Source organism: Nannospalax galili, unplaced genomic scaffold, assembly GCF_000622305.1.
Source record: "Nannospalax galili isolate Female #2095 unplaced genomic scaffold, S.galili_v1.0 scaffold892, whole genome shotgun sequence".
Classification (NCBI taxonomy): domain Eukaryota; kingdom Metazoa; phylum Chordata; class Mammalia; order Rodentia; family Spalacidae; genus Nannospalax; species Nannospalax galili.
In genome coordinates this window covers 3,483,100-3,508,692 of record NW_008333311.1, presented here as the reverse complement: position 1 = coordinate 3,508,692, position 25,593 = coordinate 3,483,100, and the positions used below count along the sequence as shown (strand labels likewise).

Below are 25,593 nucleotides of genomic sequence, written 5' to 3'. Positions count from 1 at the left end.
CTCTCTCTCTCTCTCTCTCTCTCTCTCTCTCTCTCTCTCTCTCTCTTTCTCTCTCTCTCTCGGTGTCATTCTCAGTTGCCCTCCACATTATTTTTTAGTTTTAAAAAATTTTTATTTTATGTGCATGAGTGTATTGTCTGCATGTGTTTAAGTGCACCCATGTTGTTCAATGTCCATGGATGTCAGAAGAGGACAACTGATCCCCTGGAACTGGAGTTACAGATGGCTGTTAGCAGCCATGTGGGTGCTAGAATTGAACTTGTGTGCTCTGCAAGAGCAGCCATTGTTCTTAACTGCTGAGCCATCTTTCCAGTTCCTGTTTTCTTGTGTGCAACTGTACCACATGCATGCAGTGCCCACAGAGGCCTGAAGAGAGCATCGGATCCCCTATTTCAATGATTATTAGCTGCCATGTGGGTGCTGAGAACTGAACCCCTGTCTTCTGCAGGAGCAGCTAGTGTTCTTAACTACTAGCTCTTCTCTCTAGCTTCTAACTTAATTTTTGAGACAGGAATTATCAGTGAACCTGGAGTTCACCAATTTGGCAAGGCTATTTGGCCAGCAAGTTCTAGGGGGTCTACCTGCCTATATCTCCCCAGTGCTGAGATTATAGACATGTGCTGCTCCAGCCAGCTTTCTACATGGGTCCTGAGGATCTGAACTCTGGTCCTTTTGCTGGCACAGCAAGCATGTTACCAACTGAGCCGTCTCCTCAACTTTCTCATAGTTCTAGAGAGAAGAAAAATTATCTGCTATTCACTAGGTATAGCTCTATAGATCAAGTGATAACTTCTGAAAATTATATAAGCTTTACAAATTCATTTTGAGACAAATATAAATAATTATATCTGAGTATATATTATATAGTGTACATATGTACTGTACAGCACACATATATACTATTTAGTGCATTTATATGATACAGTGCTCATAGATGTGTATATATGTGTATATACCAGAAACCTGTTCTAGATATGTAACAGATAGGCTTTGATATTTCCACTTCCTCTTCTTTTTGATTTATTTATTTTTATTTTATGTGTTTGAGTGCTATGCTTACATGTATGTAAGTGCACCCATGTCATGTAGTGCCTGTAGAGGTCGGAAGAGTGAGTCAGATCCCCTGGAACTGGAGTTACGGATGGTTTTTAGCCACCATGTGGGCCCTGGGAAGCAAACCTAGGTCTTCTCCAAGAACAGTCAGTGCTCTTAACCACTGAGCCATCTCTCCAACCCTCCCCTTCCTCTGGAATGGATAATTCACTGAATATAGTCATCTGAGGTCAGTATTTAAAATGTTATTCCATTATCTTCTGTTTTTTACAGTCATACTGTTACTGTTTGGAAATAATGTCCCTTTAATTAGAAGACTTTTATGCTCGCTTTCTCACTTTGCTTCTTGGCTACTATTCTGTTCTCTCTTGCCTGTCCTTTTTTTAGGATTCAAGTTTATTTTTGTTTTATATCTTTTGACTGGGTTTAAAATACTTCTTATTCTCTGTTCTGTCTTGTCCATTCTGTGTATTTAATTAAGCTTGAATAATTCTGTTGACCTGTGTTTTAATTCACTACCTTAATTGCATCTTCTGCTAGGTACAATCGTGTTTAAGATAGTTCACTCCATTCTTCACTTTGGCTCTTTCATGCTGAAGTCCACGAAGATACTTTTCTTCATGAATTCCATTTATCTGCTCAAGGTGCCTTCTGTCTCCTTTGTTTATGCTCCCCTCTATTTTATTCATCTCAATCATACTCTTTAACTGCTAATGTCAATACGTGAATCACCTGGGGTTTGGTTCCATTTTTCTCTTAGTCTTGTCTTTTATTACCTAATAATTTTTATTAAATGCTCAAAATTTTTGTTTAAGAAATTTTAGAGTGAAAAATGTTAAATTAATATATATATGTATATAAAGTTTACCCTGCTTTCTGCTTGACAGATAAACAGAGAAGTATGTTCAGAAGAGTCCAGATTTCAGTTTTAATATGATACTCTTTCTTAAGTTTTTTATCACTCTAGATCTTACAACTAACGGGATTCATGTTTTTGTATTTTTTAGTTTATGCTATGATTTAAGAAATTTTCAAAATATTTTTCAATGTCCTAAAATGGAGGCAACCTATATGTTTGAATTCCCTAGCATCTTTTAAAAATTATTTTATTTTTATTTTATGTGTATGAGTGTATTGCCTGCATGTAGGTAGGTATACCTGTGTCATGTATTGCCCTCATAGGTTGGAAGAGGCCCTCAGGTCCTCTGGAACTGGAGTTATGGACAGTTGTAAGCTGCCATGTTAAATGCTAATTATGTTTCAATCACAACTTCTAACTTGTCCACCATTAACCAGCACTTATAGTTAATTAATAAAGTATAAAAATATAAAGCACCTAGGGTGTGTGTGTGTGTGTGTGTGTGTGTGTGTGTGTGTGTGTGTGTATGTGTGTGTGATAGAGATGTCCCATTTAAGGCTGTGCACTCCAGAGTTTCTCATTCTCTGCATGTTGACTGGTTGTAGGACTCTGTATAAATCACCAACTACTTTGAAAAGAAGCTTCTCTGATGAAGGGTGACAAGATGCAATAATTTATGGGTATGAAAATAAGAAGTTAGGGTGAGTTTATGACTATGTCCATTCAGCAGAATAAAAGTATTAGGTTCTCCTCTAGGACCAAGGACATAGCTAGCTACAGGTTTTTGTCCCAGTTAATGGTACCAGGTATGAATTCTGTCTTATAGAGTGGGCTTTAAATCCAATCAGAAAGTGGTTAGTTATATACCTAACAGTCATGCCATTAATACATCAGTGGACTTATATTTTCAGGCCACTCATTATTGTAGTTCACAAGAGTCACAGCTGGGTAAGACTGTTAGCCATTTTTATTCCCCAGTAGCATTCATAGAACTGTCTATCACTGTGAAAGCGATCCAGTAGGGATGAAGCTTCCAGGTTGGTATCAGTTTGATTTCTATGACCTAAGTATGTGGTGCTTTCAGGATAGAATTTTACCAACAACTTCTGGAGGGTAACTAAGAGCAATGGCAATAGCCTGTAATGTTTGATGGGGATCTATAGGACCCCACTGATTAACAACTCAAAAAGAGATGACCCATACCTGTCACTGTGCTTTATATTTGATAGTGTATGGTGTCTGGGGGAGGCATTATCCCCTCATTATAGGGTAATTCCATTTAAACACCATATATATTACATGTTTTAGGAAGTTTTTACAGTAGTAAGTTTCCCCAAGGTGCAGGATCATTTCAGAAGAGGGGACAGAAAGATTATAAGAGGTAGTATACATCTGTAGCAAAACAGTATTTGCCAGACATGACAGGGCCATTGCATACATGAACCCACAGTGGCTGGAGGTGCATGCACAAGACCTGCACAAGATCAAGCCAACCCAAATCCCAGCATGGATGAGGGAAGGGCTCATGAAGTCCCTTTCCTAGCTGAGGAGCTGTTGGCTGTTGATGACCACCAGGAGAGGGAGAGTGAATTTTCCTCAAGTATGTGTGCCCTAAGAGGCTACCTGTGCTCCAGTAGATGGTTGTATACTACTCATGCGCATACAGACAACACTAAGTAGACTCTGAATTTATGAAAGTAACACAAGAAGTTGGGAGGGAAAGGTGGTGGGGAAGTTTGGAGGGGAGGGAATGGGGTGAATTTAATGAAAGCACATTACATGCTCCTACAAAAATTCTCAACCTATAAGAGAGATTATTAAGAAGATAAAGAAAAAATACTTGCATAGCTGAGAATACATATATTTATTGTCTATTTAAAAAGAAAAGTATTTTAGTATATAAGATTCTCTTTCTGTTGTAGTCATTGATTTTGGTGTGCTTTGTATACATTTTCTAAAGTGTGAGTCCAGAATATACAGGAATAAGTTAGACATTATCATAGCACTAATACTTTTTGTTCCCTTGACTAATTCTAAAAGGGAAGGAATCAAAAGCATTCTCTCCAAGTGTTTCAAAGTTACTTCCCATAGAGAAGGGAGCACATTCTGCTTTCAAACAAAACTAGAATCACAGCAGTGAACCCTTTTATCATCTAGCAAAACAGATAGGTTGTTTGTGAAAATATCCTACCCTCACCTGAGCATGCTGACATTCATTGAGAAAAATCAATAGGAAAAGATGTAGTTGTTTTAAACACCAGTTCAACAAGACAAAGAAATGAGGAAAGAAAGTAGGCATGGCTGAGGCTCTTCTTCTGCAGTTTGGTTGGTCGTTTCTGAGCAAAATGTGTTATCATTGTCTCCTAAAAGAGAAATAATTTAAAAGCTGACTGGTGTTTAAAGTCTGTGAAACTGTGGTGTTTAGTCTCTTGTCAGTAATAGATTGAGGAAAGGAAGAGGTAAAGACTCAGCCTTTAGTACTACTGTGGCAGCTGGAATGTTGTTTCTAAATGAACTGCTTTCTCACTGCAGGACTGGGGGTGGGGGTAGGGGTGTCAAGCCCACAAAGCTCATTTAAAACATTTTTATTTATTATTACTTTTAAATTATTTATTATTTTATGTGTATGAGTATAGTGCCTGCATGTAGGTAAGTGCACCCATGTTGTGCAATGCCTGTGGAGAACAGAAGAGGCTGTTGGATCCCCTGGAACTGGAGTTAACGGACAGTTGTTAGCTGCCATGTGGGTACTGGGACTTGAACCCTGGTCTTCTGCAAGAACAGCCAGTGTTCTTAACTACAGAGCCATCTCTCCAGCCCCACATGGACATTTTTAGTAACTTAAATGTTAGCATGCCTCTTGCAGCTTCTCCATGGATAAATATTTAAAAAAATAAAAATCAGTCAAGAAATTATTTTATCTTCATTTTGTATAAACTTATATGACTTTTATCATTCAATTCAAACTTTGTTATAAAAGCATGTAGACTTCTTATACCTGTGCTAGATGAATATTCTTGACTCAGAAAACATTAGACAATATCTCTTAACTCTAAATTTTACTACACACAGGAGCAGGAGTGTATTGAGAAAGACAAATAATGATCTCCTCAAGTTTATCCCATGATGTGAATACATCAAAATCATTTGGTTTGGGTTATAAAGGTGCAAAAGTGTTGCTCTAGATTGCATGGGGATTGATGGCCAATGTTTTGTAAAATCTTTCTGAGTTTGAGGTGATCAACTAACAAATACTAAAAGAGTTATTTTTTTGAGAAAAACAAAAATCATTAATTTTAGAATCATGATTTTTAATGATAAATTTAGTAGATGTTAAAAATGAATTAAATTATACTGTTTCACAGACATGTTAGCAATATAAAATTCTTTTAGGTTTTATTTCCATTTAAAGCCCAGGTAATGTCAGGAATTCATTTTATCTCATCTGTAGATTTAGTTTTAAAGGATAGAATCAAATGATCAGACAAAAGAAGCATTAATGAAAGCAAATATGTAGTTTATATCATAGAAATAAAAGGTTGGAAGATCTGCTCCTGGCTTCCTGCTAGGACAGGAATGTGGCTCTCTCAGTATTAGTTGTGCTTTGAAGATACTACAGGACTATTGTGACCAGTGGCTGTCATCCTGATCTGTTGGCCCTGTTATCATACACTGGTGGTGGTTTTGTGAAGTTCAGCCCTATTTTAGTGAATTCTACCTATCTGGATCATAAGTGGTCATGCTACCTTCTCCCCTCACAACACCTGATTTCCTAATTTCACATCCTTGTAACAAATGTGAGATATGGCACCAATCAGCAGGATGTCACTTTCCTGTCTCAAGCAGACATTTTGTAACTTAAGGAAAAGAAAAGAAATTATCCAGAGTGTGTCAGGATTGGTGTTTCTTTTTCAGTTCCTTAGTAGTCACTAGGCCCACGGTAGATAGTCCATTGGCAGTCACTGAACCTACGATAGCTGGTCCCTTGATAATCCCTGAGAATATAGAGGTTGGTCCCTTGGATGGTCACCAAGCTCAAGGTAGCATGTCCCTCAGTTGGTAGTCACTAGGGCCATGGTGGCTTGCCCCTTGGTAGGTACTGAACTCATGGTGGTTGGTCCCTTGGAAGTCACTGGGGCCATGGAGGCTTGTCCCTTGGTTGGTCCCTGGAGCCATGGTGGCTTGTCCCTTCAGACACATGGTACCTTGTTCTTTGCTATCTGTTGTCTCTCCTCTCCCTCAGAATGTAGGTCAGTGTTTTTCTCCAGTATAGGTAACAGCTGTGTACTTCTGATTCCAGGCAGGAAGCCTGGCTTTTGTTTCTTCCTCACATGAAGTCAGTCCCTTTACAGATGAAGGATTGAAATTTCCAGTTGTATCTGCCTGCTTCTGAACTCCAAAGCCTTCGAAGTGCAGTTTCTCTTCTGCTTATTGAATTTTGCTTTTCTTGTGTTTATGGTCCCTGAGGTGTTTGACTACTCTCTGACTGTGACTTTATCTTTTGAGTAATTTCCTTTTATGTTTAACCTGTTACTGCTTTTGCCTTTGAACAGAAAAGTCTTCAAAGTATCAGTTTCCAACACTATTTTTACGGGAAGTTCTCCAGTTTCTTCCGACCTGGCTTTCCCCCTCACATTTCAAAATAACTGGTTAAAATAAAGGCTTAAGTGAACCTCTGTTATCTAAATTCATCAGAAGTCTGCATCTTTTGAGTTAATGCTAAGAAATTGAATCTCTCTCCACCAAAGCATTCTATTTATAAACTAATGCCCTTCTGCAGCAGATGCCCTGAATAAATGGTTCATTTCTCTGGTTTTACTTAGGATCTATAGCTCATTTCTGTGGACGACTATATTAAATTATATTTTACCATCTCTAATTTCTCATACACCTATATGAACATTTGTACACACATATGTATGAATTTCTCCTATAGGTATGTATGCATATATGTCTATCTTGACCCTGGTATCTTCCCAATCTCCAGAGCAAAGTCATACATCTTTATTTTTCCTCTGATTTTTTTTTGAACCACTTAGGGTGGCAATATCTATGGGAATTTGAGTGTTTGTACCATTGCCTTGGACCTGGTAAAATGACTTTTAAAAACAGAAGTTAAGGGGTTGGCAAACCTTCAGTGGTTAAGAATACTGGCTCCTCTTGCAGAGGACCTGGTCAGTTCTCAGCACCCACGTGGCTGCTAACAGCTGTCCATACTCCAGTTCCAAGGGATCAAACACCCTCTTCTGACCTCTGTGGGCATTACACAACACGGTTGCACTTGCATGCAGGCAATTCACTCATACACATAAAATAAAAATAAATAAATAAAGTTAAAAAATAAAATTTAAGCCTTTTTTAATGAGTTTGGAAGTCAAACATTTATTTAAAGAGAATTTATTTAATATCTACTATCAATGAGTAGTTGTGCTCCTGCTGTATTCTGGACTAAGGAGTAGCAGCCGACAGATGCAGCTCTCAATTCATGAAACAGGGCATTATGGATATCTTTTTGACAAGATACTATTGTGTGTTCCCTATGCCATTGTACTAAGAGCTGTGGAAGAATCAGACAGGGAGACAGTGTTCGACAGGTGTTCTGTATTGTCTGTGATTTGGCTTTGAATGAGTTTGTTAAGTGTATAGTAAGTAAAGGTAAAAGGATAAATAAAAGATACAGCAGAAAGATAGCAAATCATCAAACCGGGTGTTCAAAACATCCAGAAGAAATTAACTGGGAAGCACCATTGAGGCAGCCAACTGGAGTACCTGATTCAAAGTCCCAGGTGGAGCAGTGTCTGCTTCGGTAAGACTGCCAAGTTAAAAGAACAAATAACATCGGGTCAGGTGCTTACCAGCATTCAGCAGAAACCTACTGGGGATGCTGAGGTAGTCAGCTGGAGTCCTCCAACAAGAGGGGCCTCTCGCCCTTCTCCTTGGTTACACTAGCTTCTTTGTTCTATTGTAAGCATTTTTATATTATGGGATAAACAATAGAAGCCTTGGTTGGAAAAGTTTTACCTTCTAGCTCTTCTCAAGGGCACAGTGTTTTTAATAACCTGAGCTGCTTGCTGGAGTTTTGGAGGAGACAAGGGAGGGCCTCCTTACTCAGGTTTCAATTTCAGAAAGCTTAAACACTACGTAACAATTTACCACTGTAATGTATATAACAACTGGTTATAGGGAAGGTGAAACACTAGTGACCATAAAAGAGGTGGTCATGAATACCATGAATTAGTCATAGAGAAAGCACATGGGTTGTTGCCAGGCAGAGGAGAAGGGGGTGAGACCAGATGGAGAAATGGGAAGCTGTCCACTGGGAAATGTTTCCTGGAGGAGAAGCCATCTCAGTAGAATTCTGAAGACTGTGGAATGAGGTATGATAAAGGGATCATTCTGCATATGAAAGTCAAGTGCACGGAGGTAGCAAGCTGGAGCTAGTTATAATTGAGTGAATATCAGTAGTATTTTCTTTGTACTCTGTCCCTTTTCCATATTTAGTCAGCAAGTAAATCAAAGTCAAATGTTCATGATCACTGAACTGCTTTGAAAATCATTTAACCCATTTTTTCATGAATACATCTTTTTACATAAAGCAGCTTTCAACATTATCAACTGAAATTTAAAAACCTTTACAAGTATATTCCTACATTTTTCATCTTTTTCAAAAAAAATTTTTATTTATTATTTTTATTTTTATTTTATGTGTCTGTGTGTATTGCCTGCATGTAGGTAAGTGCACCCGTGTCATGCAATGCCCTCAGAGGACAGAAGAGGCTGTCAGATCCCTTGGAACTGGAGTTACAGACAGTTGTTGGCTGCCATGTGGGTGCTGGAACTTGAACCCTGGTCTTCTGCAAGAATAACCAGTGTTCTTAACCACTGAGCCATCTCTCCAGCCCCTGTTCTTTGTCTTTTTAATTAGTTTCACATAACATTTTAACAAATGATATTGTTTTATGACCGTGTTTTCAGTTTTATTGTCATTTATATAATGACTCTGGTGTCTTCAGATGATACACAAAATCCTGACAATACTAAAAAATTATTATTTGGGTGATTTTTAATTGCATTTGATGTTTTTCTATTTTTGTTTTTGCTTAAATTTTTACTAATAGACCTGATTTTCAAGAGAATTTTGAGAAGAGAGCTCACCGAACACCACAGATTCCCTCTTCATAATTTCCCTTATTATGATCACCTTTCATTAGTCATTACAGTGTGACATTGTTGTAATTAATGACTCAGTGTTGATTGGTATTATCAACTGAAGCCTATAGTTTATTCAGATTTCCTTATGTTATAATTAATGACTTACTGTTGATTGGTATTGACTAAAGTCTCTAAGTTTATTCGGATTTCCTTAATTCCTATATAATGTGCTTCATCTGTTTTGTAGTCCTGTCTGGAATATCCCAATTCTCGTAGCAACATTTCTTTGGCTCTTCTTAAATTGGTTTCCCAGATTTTCTTCTGTTCTTTATGACCTTGACAATTCTGAGTTGTGTAGTTCAGGTGTTTTGTGAAATGTCCCTGCATTGGGTTTTGTCTGATGTCTTTCTCTCATGGCAGTTCTGGGCTTAAGGGTTTTAGAGAGGAAGGTCAGTGAGAAAAAGTGTTGTCTTCATCATATATGACAAAGGTTCAAATTACCAGCAGGCTGTATGGTAGATGATACTGGCATTGATCATCCAAATGAATTAATACTCATCAAGTTTCCCTAGTACAAATCTCATTTTCTCCCTTCTTTTTCCGTTCAGTGCTCTTCTAAAGACAGTCCATACTTAAGGAAAAGTATGTTCCGTTTTTTCTACTTCTCAAAATAGCCTTCTGAGAAAATGAGGAAGGCATAATAAGAATGGTTAAGAGTACCCTGAAGTTCAGGAAGGTTAAGTGATTTGTGTGTGGTTGTGACAGAAAAATGGAGGAATTATATTAGAAATGAAAGGCTCTCCAGTGGTTTTGTCCAAGATGCAAGTTCTGCTGCCAACACCAACCACAGCCCTGGACTTTCCTTATTTTTATAACTCAATATATGTTACCTATTTCTTGGTTTTTGCAGCTATTATTCTGTTACAGTTCAGAGACTTTTTAAAATGTGGTCTTCCTCAATCCCTTCGTTCTTAGACATTACTTGTGTAAGCACAAATTTTATGTTACAGCTAGTTTTCTAAAGCCTCATGAGATCTCATTGGTGCTTCAAGAGCATCAGATGACTGGTGTTCGCAGCTGTATGCATCCACACAGATCCTGAATTTGTGCTATTCCTTTCATGATCTTAAAAATAATGAGAACTTTCTGACTAATCAATACTTAAGACCCCTAAAACATGTGTCTAATTTGCATCGTCAGTGGTGAAAATGTCCTTTCAAATGTTATACTTTTGATGACTAAATGATGACTTTTTACATTTTTCTCTCAAGAGGAATTTCTTTTCTTTTTTCTTTTATTAGAGAGTTTTGTGTATTCCAGGCTAGCCTTGAACTTGTAATGTAGCTAAGGATGACTCTTAAGTTTTTATTTCCTGTCTCCACCTTCTGAGTACTGGAAATATAGGCATGAGCCTCATACGTGCTGCCTGCCTGGTTTGTGGGGATTAAACCCAGCGCTTTGTGCTTGCTGTGTTCACACTCTATCAACAGAGCTGCAGTCCCAGCCTCAAAGCAAGGAATTTCTTCTTTCTGATGCCTTTTGAAAGAAGAAAAAAAAATCGAACTAAAGTAAAACTAAAGTAGGTATGACTTCCCTGAAATTTTGTAGCTTTTAATTATGAATAATCAGCTATCAAACATCTCATCAGTTAACTGATTTTGTTGAACTGTACCCCAAAGTAGTATAATTTTTCTGGTTTCATGAGAAAGCTAAACAATATTTGAATACAGGGATCTGTTTCCACTTTTATTGGGGATCCAGCATTCCTGAAAATTGCTGAAGTTGGCCATGGGGATCATAAATTGTAGCCTTGAAGAGAACATACAGATACTATAAATGTCATTTGGCTGATGCAGTGAGCTGGTGAGATTTGTGTGTACTTTTTTGTGTATCCTTTGTTGGTTACAACTCCATAGTACAAATTATAGAGAACATTGTGTTTATATCTATTTTCCTTGTAAATCTGCCTTATGAGCATGTATTGTAGGTTTATTTAAGGTGTTAAGGAGTCAGAAAAGATTAATCTATTCAATTCATAACAATCTATTAAGGAAAAGAAATTACCGGTCAGTTTCAGGAAAGTATGAGCTATTTGGGGCTTTCTTTGCACTTTTGTCTGAGTTACTTTGAATTGAAGCTTTTTTAATTTTTATTCTTCCATTTCAAGCTAGGAATACAGGATTGAGTTTTCTCAATGTTTCCTTCCACAATATAGCTGATTTTTGCCAATACAACTCAATTAAAACTATACAATTTATCTTCACTGAGATTTTTCAGTGAGTATAGTTCTTATAGCTGCCTTGGAATGATACTATTTTAATGTTTGTTGTTGTGAGATAACATAAAATGTGCAAAGTGAATCCTTAGGCTTCATTTTGTTCTTAAAATATTAGATTAAATACTGAGTTGAAGATTAAAAGCTCTAAAATATAAAACAATTTTGAGTGTTTCAGTCATTTAACATTCCAGTTGATCACAGTGTATGCATTTTATAGTGTATCATATTTGATATTTAATTAAAATGGGATGGAAAGATGTCCCACAGTGATACATCAAACTGTTCCATTTAGTATATTCATAGTTGCTTGATATTGAAGTAAGTAACTGCAATGATTCAGTATAACAGTTCTTATTGCTGGCCCAAACCAATAACATTCTGTTGCCCTTCCTTCACCAAGATGGATTCATTAGAAGTTTCTACACCTTTAAAAAGTCTAAAAGCCCCAAATGTCAGATTAGCATAAGCAGTAGATCCATATACTCTGCACTCAGGCTTTTTGACCATTTATCTCTTATTATATGAAATGCAGACCATGTATGGTTTCATTTATGTAATACCTTTACTCATGTAGATGTATATCTGAATACATATATATGCACTGCTTTTGTTTATCAGAAATGTATACCCATTACAAAAAGTAATACAAAGGGCTTGGGAAAAGCACAGTGGTAGCGAGGTTGCTTAGCATTCACAAGACCCTAGTTTCAGTCTGGTAATAGAAAGGAAAGAAGGAAAGAAAGAATAAATAAAACAGATAAGAATAAAGCAGAACTTCCTATACAGTCACCCAGAGATAACTACAGGTGGCACGCAGGTGTTCATCAGCACGGGGGTATGTATGTCTCCATTTGCATTTATGAATCCTTTGTAAATAAAAACACCATGCATACATTTTTGATAGCTTCCACCTGCATAGTGTGTATTTTCATGTCAATTAGTACAGATGTAAATACTGATCTTCAAGCAGGTCTTCATTAATGAATTCATTTTGTTTTGGAACATTGAGTCAGTCTTTTAGTTTGAGGACTAACATAACGAAGAGGAGAGCATAACCAGGTCAAAAAGTCAAGAGACAAAATCTATGCAAAGTAAGTGAGGAAGAAAGAAAGAATATGGCCCAGGGCAGGTCTCTGTGGAAGTGGCAGATGTGGGCATCTGCCAAACGCTTCTTCCAAACCCTCTAAACATCCTGTGAAGAAGGTGTCTGAGTCCCATCATAAGAAAGGTTTGACAGAGGAACTGGTCCTTACAGGGGCACATGGAAGGGAGGGTGCTGCCTTCCTAGCAGTTGTAGAGATTAGACTGACAGGGAAAGCAGGGCTTGTCAGTGACAGACTCAAAGAAATTTGAAAGGCTTACATCCAACAGTTAGTGGCAGATGCAGGAAAACCAATTAAAAGGGAAGGGTGACTATGCTTTTACACTAGGTATATTAGTTACTTTTCTGTTGATGTGATAGAGTGCCATGGCACTCCCTTCCATAAGTTTAATGTGTTAACTTATGGAAGAGTATATTTTGGCTTATGCTTCCAGAGGGAGAGTCCATCATGGCAGGGAGAAGCCTGGCAACAAGAAGCAGGCAAGGAAGCAGAAGCAGGAAGCTGGTTGGTTGCATTTTTAACAGCAAACATGAGACAGAGAGAGCACAAACTGGAAAGGCCAGGCTATGAACTCTCAAAGCAGCCCCCAGGGACAAACGTCTTCCAGCAAGGCCACATTTCCCGAATTCCATGACACCCCTAAACAGCGTCACCAACTGGGGACCAAATGTTCAAATCTTGAGCCTATGAGGGACATTTCTCATTCAAACCACCATGCAGAGGGACTGATGGCACCAGTCATTCTGAGTCATTTCCCTGGTCCCCTTTCTGGATTGTTAGAAGACTGGCAATCTGGGGTGTCAAGAGAAATGCTTTCTCATTGTGTTTTCATAAACTTTTGAGGGAAGAATCTCTCAGGAGCCACCTGCTTCTGTCTCTTATCCTTCTCAGCAGTGCTCCACAGATATTATGCAAGTATATGGCAACTGCTGAAATATTTTGATGTACGTGAATAAAAATGGTAGCATACAAGACAGGGAAGACTATTGCACTTCTAATGAATTATACCAATTTCTCTTTCAGAAATAGATGACAAAAGGGTGAACAACACACAAGAAGAAGTAAGTTTTCCTATATTTTGTTTTAATGTGTTAAAATAAAAAACACATTTTCCTTGATCTGATGTGACACTTAATATGTCTTAAATAAATGTCACTGAGATGTAAAGAGCATTTAGGCTGCTTTTCCTGATTGGATAGCAAAATGATATCCTTAAAACCTCTGTCTCTCAGTTACCTCGAGTCTCTATGAAATTCTAACCCCTGCAAAAACTTCCAAAATTAAAGCATTGATTTTAGCGGTAAGATGTTGTATTGATAGTTTTAATTTCATGGGTGATTGTATATGAACACCACAAGCAAGGGCCAGGCAATGATGGAATTCTGGAGAAAAGAGATAGAGACAAGTGTTAGACACCTCTTAAACATCTTCAACTATTTAGAGCAGAAGCTCATCCTGCGGCAGCTGGGGAGATTGAAGTCCTCTAGAGCCTGGGTAATGAGAACTAATGGGTTCATCAAATAATGGGTTCAGATACAAACTCAGCACCAGACTGAACACTGTTATCTTCTACTCAGTCCACCTATACACAAGAAATATGGATAGGAGGTAGGAGGTCGGAGACACTAGGAGATCTGTTAGAGCATGTAAATACGAAGATGGTAAAGTGGCCTTATAATGGAGCAAGCATAGAATTGAGATCCTGTCGAGACAAGCCAGTCTCATGACCACACAGGTAAGCAGACAACCCAAAGAGGGAACTGTAGGTGATGCAACATACCAAATAGCATCTCACGAAACATTAAAAAATTTACTGAGAAAATAAATGCAAAATTTCTTTGGAAACAAAGTTCTCGCATAAAATAGTTTTTGTTTACGTTTTACCATTATCCCGCTAAAAAACAATAAAGCACTTCTAAAATGTATCTTCTACTTGATCTTAGAGTGTGTATATGGAAAATGATACATAAGAATTCCCGGAGGTGGTAGCTCATCAAGACCAACCTGACATGCCTGAAACAAGGGAAGTGCCCTAGACATGTCAGTCATGCCCACAGCTAACATTGATACAGACTGGGTACTAATGGATTCTTTTCCAAAGCCTGTTCTGGGATGGGTGTGTAGCTCAGTGGAGAGCTGGCCTAGCACATGTGAGACCCTGGATTTGAGCCGCAACATGAAGGAAAAAGCAATTGCTTGTTCTGCTTGCTCATTTGCTAGGCATTTGAGTACTGTTACATTTTTACCTTTAATTTTTGATAGATATCTTTTTTACCAGTGAAGAGCAACATCTGAATGATGATTTTTGAGGACAGTTAAACTTTCGTTTGCACAAACATGCCTCAAATAAATTTAAAACCTTATGAAACAATTTCTAATTTCTTTCAAACTCTATGCATCATGTTCTTTCTTGAGCATGGAAAGTGTAAACCAACCCTCAAATATATTGTAACTATTTATACTTGAACTTTTCACAGCAAAAATCATCACTGCAGACACTTGAACTCCTTGATTAGGACCCCTTCTTGTCACATTAAAATATAAATCAATATGTTGTATTTTATTTTTTTTCTTTTGACAAAAAGTCTCATGTATTGAGTCCCAGGACAGCTGGAGCTACAGGGAGACCCTGTTTCAAAGAGACCAAAAAAAAAAAAAGTCTCATGTGTTCCAGGCTGACCTCAAACTTGTTAGGTAGCAAAGGCTAGCCTTGAACTTCTGATCCCCCTGCTTCCACCTCCCTGGTGCTGGAATGACAGATATGTGCATCTACACTCTGGTTTATACAGTGCTGGGGATCAAACCCAGGGCTTCATTGCATGCTAGGCAACCACTGAGCTACAGCCTCTCACATAGTGAAAAAGAGTCATTTGGGCACAATCTGTTGAATGGATTATGTTTATAATTAGGCTACATAATATCCATAATACATACACGGGTCCATATTATTTTAGAATAATATAGGTTTTGTCACTAAAATACGGTCATCTTTTTATCATTTTTAAAATATGAACTTTCTAGCTCTGTCCTGATCTAGTGTGCTTAGGTAACAGTGTTATGCAGGTCTGTTAGGAAAGGACTTACCTTTTAACAAACAGAAGAGTATTAAACATTGTCACTTCAAGTAAAAGCAGAGCTTAAATTGAACAAGTCAACTCAGGAAGGTTATGTATTGCTTTTACTTACCAAGGACCCTCATTATTCCTCCTGAACTCCTGGTTAATTACAGGAGCTGAGAATGTTATCTGATTGGTATATTTTTTGAAGGGTAGTTTGTCTCAAAACTCATGTTTTCCTTGCACTTGAAAAGGATTAATGTCTTTTTCTCTCTTTAAACTAATATTGGGACTGGTGAGATGGCTCAGTGAGTTAAGGCAATTGCTGTCAAGCCTGACACCTGAAGTTGGATGCTCAGAACTCACATGGTAGAAGGAGAGAATCAGCTCCCACCATGTGTCCACTGATGGCCACACGTGTCATGGCGTATGTCCACTCACACATATGTACACACCATAAACAAATATATGTAATAAGAATATTAAAAGAATGTTAATAATTCAAACTTAAAAACACAATTTCAAATCTCCAACAGCTGAACAATTTGGTAATAAGAAGACCCTTTGGTTTTATAAGTTTCTGAAACCTATGATATCATTGAACCTGTCTATATTTGTCTCGAGCTCATTTTCTTGACTGGGGACATAAGAAAGCCCTTTGAAACCTGATGCAATTTTATTTGTCACATATCTGACAACAGTGTACTTTTTATGCATATCTAAAGCTTTCACTGTCCTTTGTCCACAGTCGCAGAATGCATCCCCCAAGCAAAGGAAGCAGAGCGTGTACACAGCACCCACCATGAAAGGTACTGTTCAGGTTGCATTTCCCTGTGTGGTGTCAGGACTGGCAGACTGACAGTCCTCAAGGATATTCTGTTTCCTCATAAGGCTAGCTCTTGTCTCAACTCTACCACTCCACAGTGTGGCTTTCAGGAAGCTATTTTACCTATCTGAAGCTTTATTTCATCAAGGGTAAAAACAGGCAGTTGAATAATTGATAACTAGGGAGTCTTAAACTCTTAGCTCAGAAAATCAGTTTCCAAAATAATATTTTTCTTTGACTTTTCCTCACATGTTTCCTTTGAAGAAATATTTTTATAATCTCTAATTATTCCTGTTAGTTTGGGCACATGAATGCTAGAATATTTTCTTGATTTAAGCAAAGCAGAACTTGAATTAAGTGGGACTCTAATGTAGTTTTGCCTCCATGGCCTTGTATCTATCACTGGCAGCTCTAAGCCATTTGCTGGACTTGCAACAGCGGCTGAAGTCACATCTAAGAATGCTGCTTCAGTTCCTGGCATTTCCCGGAACTTTTTGTCCAAATTGGAACTGCCAACTAACATCTAAGTGTATCAGTGTTCTGGCCAACACCAGTTCCGGGAAAGCTTCTTTTCCTTCTCCACAGAAACGTTCTTGACACTGCAGGGTCTGCCAGCCGGGTAGCTTCTGTTACAGCCAGCACCCCTGCTGTGGCTCAGGCTCCATGCTGCAATCCTTCAGCTCTGATGAGTGCAGAAGTCAGCCCAGCAGCTTCCTTTGAGTTCAGAGAGATGTGTAAACTGGGAGTGACATTTGTCCACTCCATATTCTCCCTAGATTTGAAGACTTTTCAGGAAGGTGGCATATAAATGGACCCATAGCTACTTCCTTTCTGTGCAGCTATAAAAAACCATGTCTATAGTGTGCAGCTATAAAATATCATGTCTATTGTGTGCAAGAATGGGTGAATAATACAATAATCAGTAGTGTAGTTTATACCAAACTAATTATTGAAGTTACTAGGCATCTTTGCTTAAAGATCAGTGCAGTCATTTTAAAGATATTTCCTTGTTGCAAGACACATCAGTTTGGGCATGAATGGGCAACAATGAAGTATTTCTTCTGCTCTAATTTGGGTTAGTTTAAGTTAAATAAAGCAGTGTTGTTCTCATGTCCTTAGAGACTAATTACATTATTTTTAAAGGAAAATCTTAAAGCCCTAGGGCCCATGGTAGTCACTATTTTTAGCTCTCAAATATCTTAAGAATGTGGGATTCTAGCATTTAGGGAAGTTAGGTCTACTGAAAAAAAAATTACATAACCTTACACTTTCAAGCCCCTTGAGATTGTTCTTCAAAAATAATCATTTTTGGTCATGAGTTAAATGTTAAGACAGTGCAGTGCGGCCATCTTTTCAAGAAAGGATCAGGGTGTCAATCCAATTCACTTAGATTCTCATTTACAGCCAATGGATATCTTTGTGAGTCTTCAGCTTATAATAAAAGAAAAAGGGAAATCCACGTGTTTTCCTCAGTGTATCTGTCCCACAGAGCTAGAAATGAATAGCTGAGGACAGACTTGAGCAATGTTAACATATGGTACATTGTGAGCACATTAGAAGAGTGAATCTTAAGACAGATGGTTAAACAAAGCTTTGGAGTGTAACCTTCTTCAAACTGCAGTGAAGCATGCAATTAGTGAGAGTAAAAAAAGTTTAGCAATGGAGGTGAAACAGTCTTGAAAAAATGTGCCCCAAGGAAAAGTCAGTGGTGGTTTCATGAAGGAGTCAGTGAATGGTTAGAAAACCAAAATAAAGAAATAAAATAGGTAGACTCAGTCCTCCTCTCTCAGTTGTTTGAGTAATTACTGGATGTAGAGCCCAAGCTCAGGAGAGATGAAGTTTCCAATTAACCTTCAAATAGATAACTATCCTATCTCTTAAGGCTGTTAATTTTTGCTTTTTAAATTGCTAAGATACAAGATTTTAAGCTAAAAAAAAAAAAAAAGAAACAGGATCATGTTAATTGTTGGGATCAGGGGAGGGTTTCATATGGAGTTGCAAAAGGGAAGGCCTAAAGCTGTTTCTGTGTTCTCTTTTAACAGACACACTGACAGAGATAATATAATAGAGATAACATGTTGATGACCTTCCAGTGCTTATCTCTAATCTTAGCGCTTCCCTCTCAGTGCCTTTGCCTTCTTGTCTGCACCCAGAACTTCTTGTCTGCACCCAGAATGCTCTTTCCTCAGTAGCTTATATTAGTTACAAATATCTGACAAGGATCAATTACATTGATAAAGGGCTTATTTGGCTTATGTTCTAGGGAATATAGTCTACCATGGTGGGGAAGGCATGTCAGCAGGAGCAGGAGGCAGCTGGTCATATCGCACCCACTATTGGGAAGCAGAGAATGATGAACACTGCTATTGAGCTTTCTTCCTTTTTTGCACTACTCAAGGACCTCAAGCTATGGAAGGGTGCCATGCACATTTAGGGTGAATCTACCCAACTTAATAAACCCAATCTAGAAAGTCCTTCACAGGCATACAGAGACTTGCTTCTGTGGTGAATCTAAATCCCATCAAGTTGGCTGGCAATCAAGATTAAGCATCAGACACATAGATGTGCTGGTGTTATATCCTCAGAAAGACCTTGCTTTCCTGACCCACCTGTCAACAGCACTGCTGCCTCCCTACAAACTGACTGATATTTTCCCATTGCACTCATCTGCCTGCACGTAGATGGAGGTGTCTATGATAACAGCCCGTTCATTTGAGTCTTTGCACCATGTAGGACAGAGAGGGAAAGGGATTTGTGCCGAAAGCATCAAAAGGTCAGTTTTGAACATGATGTTTTCCACACCAAATCTCTTTCTCTTCTCCTATTCTTTCAAAGAAAGTGGTATTTCCATCTGCCTGAGATTGGAGGTCTCCAATGACTCCTCCTTTTCTCCCATGCACTATTATAGTTGAACACCAGATCTTGTGAGGTTTATGCCTTTGGAAATTCTCCCGTCTTGAATGCAACTCCATGCCTCAATGCACACATCTCTCTATTCCAGGACATAATGGCTCATTCTCCATCCTGTTCTTTCTTACTCCCATCTTTTTTCTGCACTGCAGCCAAAATGAACTAAAAACACCAGTATTGATGTTACTTCATTGACTAAAACCCTCCAATACTTCCACTTCCTTTGGTTAACGTTCTCCTCCAGAGCATGTTTTCCTAACTTCCTGCCTCACCACTCCTGCCTGCCTTTGCTCACTCCCTTGATCCCAGGTCCACCACAGTCTTTGTTCCTTTTCCTCATTCTTTATCTGGCCAAACCCTACTTAGTATCCACACCCTTACATTGATGGTGATTCCTGAAAAGACCTTTTTCTAACTTCCCATACAATCTCTGTATACTTAAAAACTCCTCTCTTGACCATCTTTAGAATTATACATTCTCCACAAGTTCTTTCATTGTAAGTAGTCTAAGTGTCCAAGTATTTAGGTATTTAGTTTATCTCAGATGGAAGCAGTGACAGTATTTTATTTTTTCACTATTGTATTTACAGGGGTCAACATAATTCCTCAAATGGAAGTAGTGCTTGCAAATATATTTTACTTATTTACTTGCTTTAAAATTGCACTTATTTATTTATTTATTTATGCATATATATGTGTATATATATAGATGTGCATGTAGAATGCTGCATGACATGGTTCATGTGTGGAGGTCAGAGAACAGCTCGAAGAGTCTATTCTCTCCTTCTACCATATGGTTTCTGGGATGGATCCAGGTACTCAGGCTTGGCAGCAAATGCACTCACCTGCTGAGCCTTTATCTCACTGGCCCACAAATACATTTTAAAATAATTTAAATGTACCCAGAATTCTATTGTTAGTGAGAGAATTACTTTTTAAGGATGTCTATCTTCTTTCTGGGCCATCTGATGATTAGAAAAACCTCTTCTGTTGAGATTCCTTCAAATGTGTATGAAATTTTCTTCTGCATTTTACTATTTGGGGTAAGATTTTCAATGACAGATGCCAAACTATTTGAAGACATCTGTAAGGTACTTGTCTCACTCTGATGTCAAGTAGGCCTGCCATTTCATCCTCTTCCATTCATTCTCCATTTCCTTATAATTTCTACTTTGTTTCTATCACTCTTGAGATGTGTTTTTCAAAATCAACCTAGTATTTAGAGTGTAGCCCGACTAAAAACAATGGAGGCACTAACTGACTGTAGACTTAAAATTTCTAAAACTCATTTTCTTACTGATTTCCATATTCACCAATCATTCCTTGCTTTAAAATTATAAGCCTTTTTTTTTTTTTTTTTTTTTTTTTTTTGTCTAGGCAAAATGCAAGTCAGTGCGGTCATCCCATAGGGTTTTATCTTTGGAGCTGGCCTGTTAGATCAACACGTTGAATCCCATCTCCTGATTCTATCATCCATATTGTTTTAATTATCTCAGCAGTATGCCATCCACAGAGAAATAAACTTATATTTCATATTTTTATCTGTTACAAATGTATCAAACAGAAAGGGACTAAGAGAGCCTGCAGCACAGGAGTCTGGATCTAGCTGACATTCACCTTGAGTACCACCATTTAAAGCTTGTCAGCTACATATAATATGATTCTGCTCCTTCAGACCAGAGGTCCTCCAAAGCATCTTGCTGATAGGCTGTTGTGTTATAGATACCTTGTACTCAACATACTTTTCTCAATGGACAGATCTAGCATAAATTTAAGGTATGTATCATACATTAAATGACAGAAGTTGAAGTTTACATAGAAAACAAACTTTCTTCCCCATTGCCCTGTGTAATCTAGTGTTTTATGATTATGTAAGTAGAAAGTTCTGAAGATTATCAGCAAAATGATGGCTGACGCCTGGATGCCTGTGTGTACGTCCCTGGTGTTTGTTTATATGTTGGTCGGCCTCCAGTGTACAGAGCAGCCAATTAAATTATTGTTGGATTGCTTGAATCATGTTTTCAGAAAAGCAAAGTGAATTTGAATTTGGGGACAGGAAATGGCTGACTCATTTCCACCCTCAAAGTGTGTGTGTGTGTGTGTGTGTGTGTGTGTGTGTGTGCGTGTGTTTTACTGGAATTCAAATGCCTTCTGCTGCAAAGTAAGTGCTATTGATTTAAAAGGAAATCTGAACATTAAACAAAAGAACAGACTAAAAACCCACTTTGCTTAGCACAGGGCCTATTAGCATTACATTACCATTCTATAGCACAGCAAATCATAATTTTCATTTACTCCTAAATAACATCTTCTTCTCATTCTTTCTAAACTTTTGTAAAATAAAATTTTAGCTGCTTCTGTGTGCAGAGATTGTTCTAATCCGATGTACTAGGGAAAACTTTGGAAGCTTAGGGCATTTTAACTCCTAAATTTTTATATGTTTCTCTAAGGATGACTGTGACCAAAAAAATTTATCTTAATTTAACCTTCTTTCACAGTAAAGAAATAAATGCAAATAAGGAATAACAGTGTAGGAATCAGGTGACCTAATAAGAAGGTTGAAGTAGTTTGGGGTGGGGGTCTATGACAGGGGCAGGGATGGGAATGGCATGTAGTATTCCTGAAGGGCAGCTGCTGATCATGGTCATTTCAAGGGACCCAACATGAAAACTCACAGATTTTAAGTGATAAGTGGTCATGATTTAAAGCTTAGCACTATCACTTAGGACCATGCAACCATCAGATAATTAGTGAATTAGTCATCTGTCTTCTCTTATTGGTAAAATGGAGATGATCCCATATGTGATTGCTAGAGAAACCGAAGCAAAATGTGAAAAGAAAATGCTTAGACTAGGCACAACATATATGGAGCCCTTTTGGATATTACTTGAGCCCTGGATGAAGAGTAAAAGTGCAGCCTCCTCCAGTTCCATGAAGGTCTGCAGAGCACAGCTATGAGGATTTGGGGAAAAGAGGGGCAGGGATGGTAGGCCTGGGAGAAGAGGGGAATCCCTGCTGCAGATCTAGCCTTACCCTGTGGGCATAAAGTCAGCCCCTCGAGTGCCTGGTCCTGTGAAGCACAGGGTGCACCAGCCCTTGTGGCAGCCACTCCAGCTTACTTCAGCTGCAGCCACAGTTACCAAGTTTTCTTTGACATTTTCCTCACCTTTCATTAAAATCTGGCTATACCTTCATTTCACTTAGCCCCTCTCAAAGACGCCATGCCCCTTATTTCCCAATGAACTAATAGTCTAGTTAGACACTAATATTTAAGTGTCAAGAAAGCATAAGCACAAAGTGAATGTGGGGTGCTGACACAAATTATACAGCAAATATTTCTTGTCATGAGTATGAGTACTATATTCATGCAAATATAAGAGGCAACTCAGGTAAATAACAATGGGACTCTTTCTGATTTCAAACCCCTAGTAATTGTGTCTCATGATATTCTCAAAAGGAATGCGTCAGCAGTGACTACTCTGCCCTTACTACCCCTGCACATGGAGGCTGAAGGCAGGGCAGGAAGTGGAGAGCCCCCTGAGTTTCTCACCAGGCTTCCTCATCCCATCAGCCCTTCAAGGAAGCCTCTGTGGGTATTCTACAGGACGCATCACACTTGCCTTTCTGAATCTTGAGCTTTTGTTTGTGCTGGTTCAGTTTATTTACTTTGCATGGTGGGGCTTATTTATTTCACACAAGATCTCGAGATAACAAGGAACATTCCAAATATACACAAATCTTGATCTTTTCTTTTAAAAATTATGCTTCTATTTATAGATCCACTTCCTTTGCTTCTCTTTAATTATTTCTGCTGAGTTCTAAGTATATCTTTCTTCATATCTTTGAAAATGGAGGGTGGAGTCAGGTTGGAGAAATAAGAATGTAGCCTTCTGAGAGATCACTTAGAGGTCTGCTTTTTTTTTTTCCTTCTTCTTAAGATCAACACTGAGAACGAACAAAAAAGAGGAAAAGTGACAATAAACATGTATATGTGTAGGCTTAATGTTTATGGAGTTGTCAAAGATTAGTACGTTAAAAGGATTGAAGGACCAGAAGTGAATTAAATTGCAAAATTGATATTTAGGACCACTGATCACCCTCACGCGATATCACTCAAAATGAGAACACCATCTGTCAATACAGTTCTATTTATTTGTTTATATATACTTACCTATTTTAAATTTTATATTTATATCCATTTCTGATAAGTTACATACAAGTGTAAACATTATTTGCTATCTTAGATGCAGGGAAAGATGAGCTTCTATATTTGATTTGGACAGCTGAATCAAGACCAGTATCTCTAGATCTTTCCCAAATACACAAATGGCAGCATTCAGTTGTGTAAATCCTAGCATTACATTGCACTAATCAAGTACAAGGTGCTGTGCTATGTATTCATGTGATACAGATATAGAGATGAGAAATCCAAGTCCCAGTCCTCCTGAAGGCTGAGAACAGAAGCAACCCACCATGGGTTGAAAGTATGGTAGGTTTGTCAGTAGAGATTTGCACGGACTTACCAGAGGATGTGGAAAGACCCATGTAGAACCTCCTGGACAGGAAGGTAAGGCCACTATTGAATTACAGAAGCACAGACATCTTTACACAGATCTAGGAAGTAAACTGGACTAGGTCGTGGAAAATGAAATCGAAGGTGCATACTAACTTTTCTCTACCTGCTCATGCAAACTTGCAAAGCATTGAGAATTATGTGGTAGTAGAAACAGTTAAGTCTTGTTGAGTCTTATTGACGTTTAAAGGAAAAGTACTGACTGTGGGGTTCCAAATTACCTATTTGATACAATAATAAAAATAATGACCAATAATTAAGGTCAGAGAAGAGAGATTTAAAGAATGTATCCATATTTTGGAGAAAAGATAAAGGGGTCAATGTTAACATAAAAATACAACTCTCAACTTAAAGGGGATAAGATAGTTTATTTTGGAGCCAAATATGAGTGATCCATGGCATGGGGACACAGACTCTGCTTACTCCAGATTCCATGTTCTAATGAGGTAGCAACTTTAACTAGTTTTTATAGAAACATAACAAAGAAGGTCAGAAATCAACATATTTTTCAAACATTGATGGAAATATCAGGTAGACTAAGCTTGGAAAAAAGCCAGAAATCTCAGCTATAAGGCCTTCTTAGCCTTTTGGTTGGTGGGAGGGAGCTAGGTGTCTGTATGTCCATTCCAAAGAATTTACCTAATGGTCACCAAGATGTTAGCTCACATACAAAGAAGGAGGGCAGTAGGCTGCTAATAAAGGGGCTAAAGATGGCTCAAGATAATTTGTCTCTACTTTTAACATTCCAAATTCTCCATAATCACTGAAGTACTAGTCGGTCAATCGGCCTTGCAGAAGGCTCAGTGTATGGTGCTGTTCATTCCAGGAACTTTCACATCAATGACGGATAGATAGTTTGACTCTCAGGGTCTGTTAAAAAACATTGAGATTTTACAGCAAAGGGAAACAAAGGAGAATGTAGCTTGGTCAGATCAATGTTCTGATTGATTGTTTTCACAGTTCCAGTCCTGCCAGGGCTTCTAGAGAAGTTCTTAGCTCCTGTCACTTTGCAGTCTGGCTTCCATGAGATGATTACTCCTGCTCTGGGGAACAGTCTCACTATCATGGGTACACATTTGGGGGCGATCTTGCTGTGGTGTATCTGTCCTTGGTGCTCACTGTTGCTTGGGGTACTTCTGTCCTTTGCTCCGAAGAAACTTGTTGATCTCTCCCATCACTCCTGGAATCCAAAATGACTGCAAGAAAGTGTGACTTCAGAGAACAAAAAGTTAAACAGACAAAATGGGAACAAAATGAAGCTCCTTAGGCCATCCGGTACCCATGTTCATGACCAACTCAAGAGCTTTTGCTACCAGGCAAAGTCTAAACAAGTTCCACCAGTGGAACTTTTAGAGACACCACTTTTCAACGCACTGGAAAATCTCCGTGCATTTGATTCCTCTTGAAAACGTCCAGTTCAAATCTGCCTTTCTTCTTAATAATACTACTTCTCAATCAGTGTAAATTTCAGCTCAAGTCACACATTGAAAAATTAACTTTATATTTAACAACAGTTTTAGATTTACAGAAAAATCCACCAGTGGAACTTTTAGAGACACCACTTTTCAACGCACTGGAAAATCTCCGTGCATTTGATTCCTCTTGAAAACGTCCAGTTCAAATCTGCCTTTCTTCTTAATAATACTACTTCTCAATCAGTGTAAATTTCAGCTCAAGTCACACATTGAAAAATTAACTTTATATTTAACAACAGTTTTAGATTTACAGAAAAATTGTCAGGATAGTGTGTGTTGTTACCATGTACCCTATCCCAGTTTTCCCT

The 25,593-nt window shown here is 38.2% G+C and overlaps 1 protein-coding gene across 4 annotated transcripts in view; it reads left to right on the top strand.

Annotated features, from left to right (window-relative positions):
• Window positions 1-25,593, top strand: part of Ppp1r1c (protein phosphatase 1 regulatory inhibitor subunit 1C) — a 163,635-nt gene that overhangs the window by 68,934 nt on the left and 69,108 nt on the right. For 3 of the 4 annotated variants that reach the window (XM_008827952.1, XM_008827951.2, XM_008827950.2), the window contains exons 3-4: window positions 13,469-13,506; window positions 16,250-16,310. The exons of the other annotated variant lie outside the window; for it this stretch is intronic. In XM_008827952.1, the coding sequence (XP_008826174.1) occupies window positions 13,469-13,506; window positions 16,250-16,310 (99 nt within the window). The remainder of the gene's footprint in view (window positions 1-13,468; window positions 13,507-16,249; window positions 16,311-25,593) is intronic. 4 annotated transcript variants of the gene reach the window in all.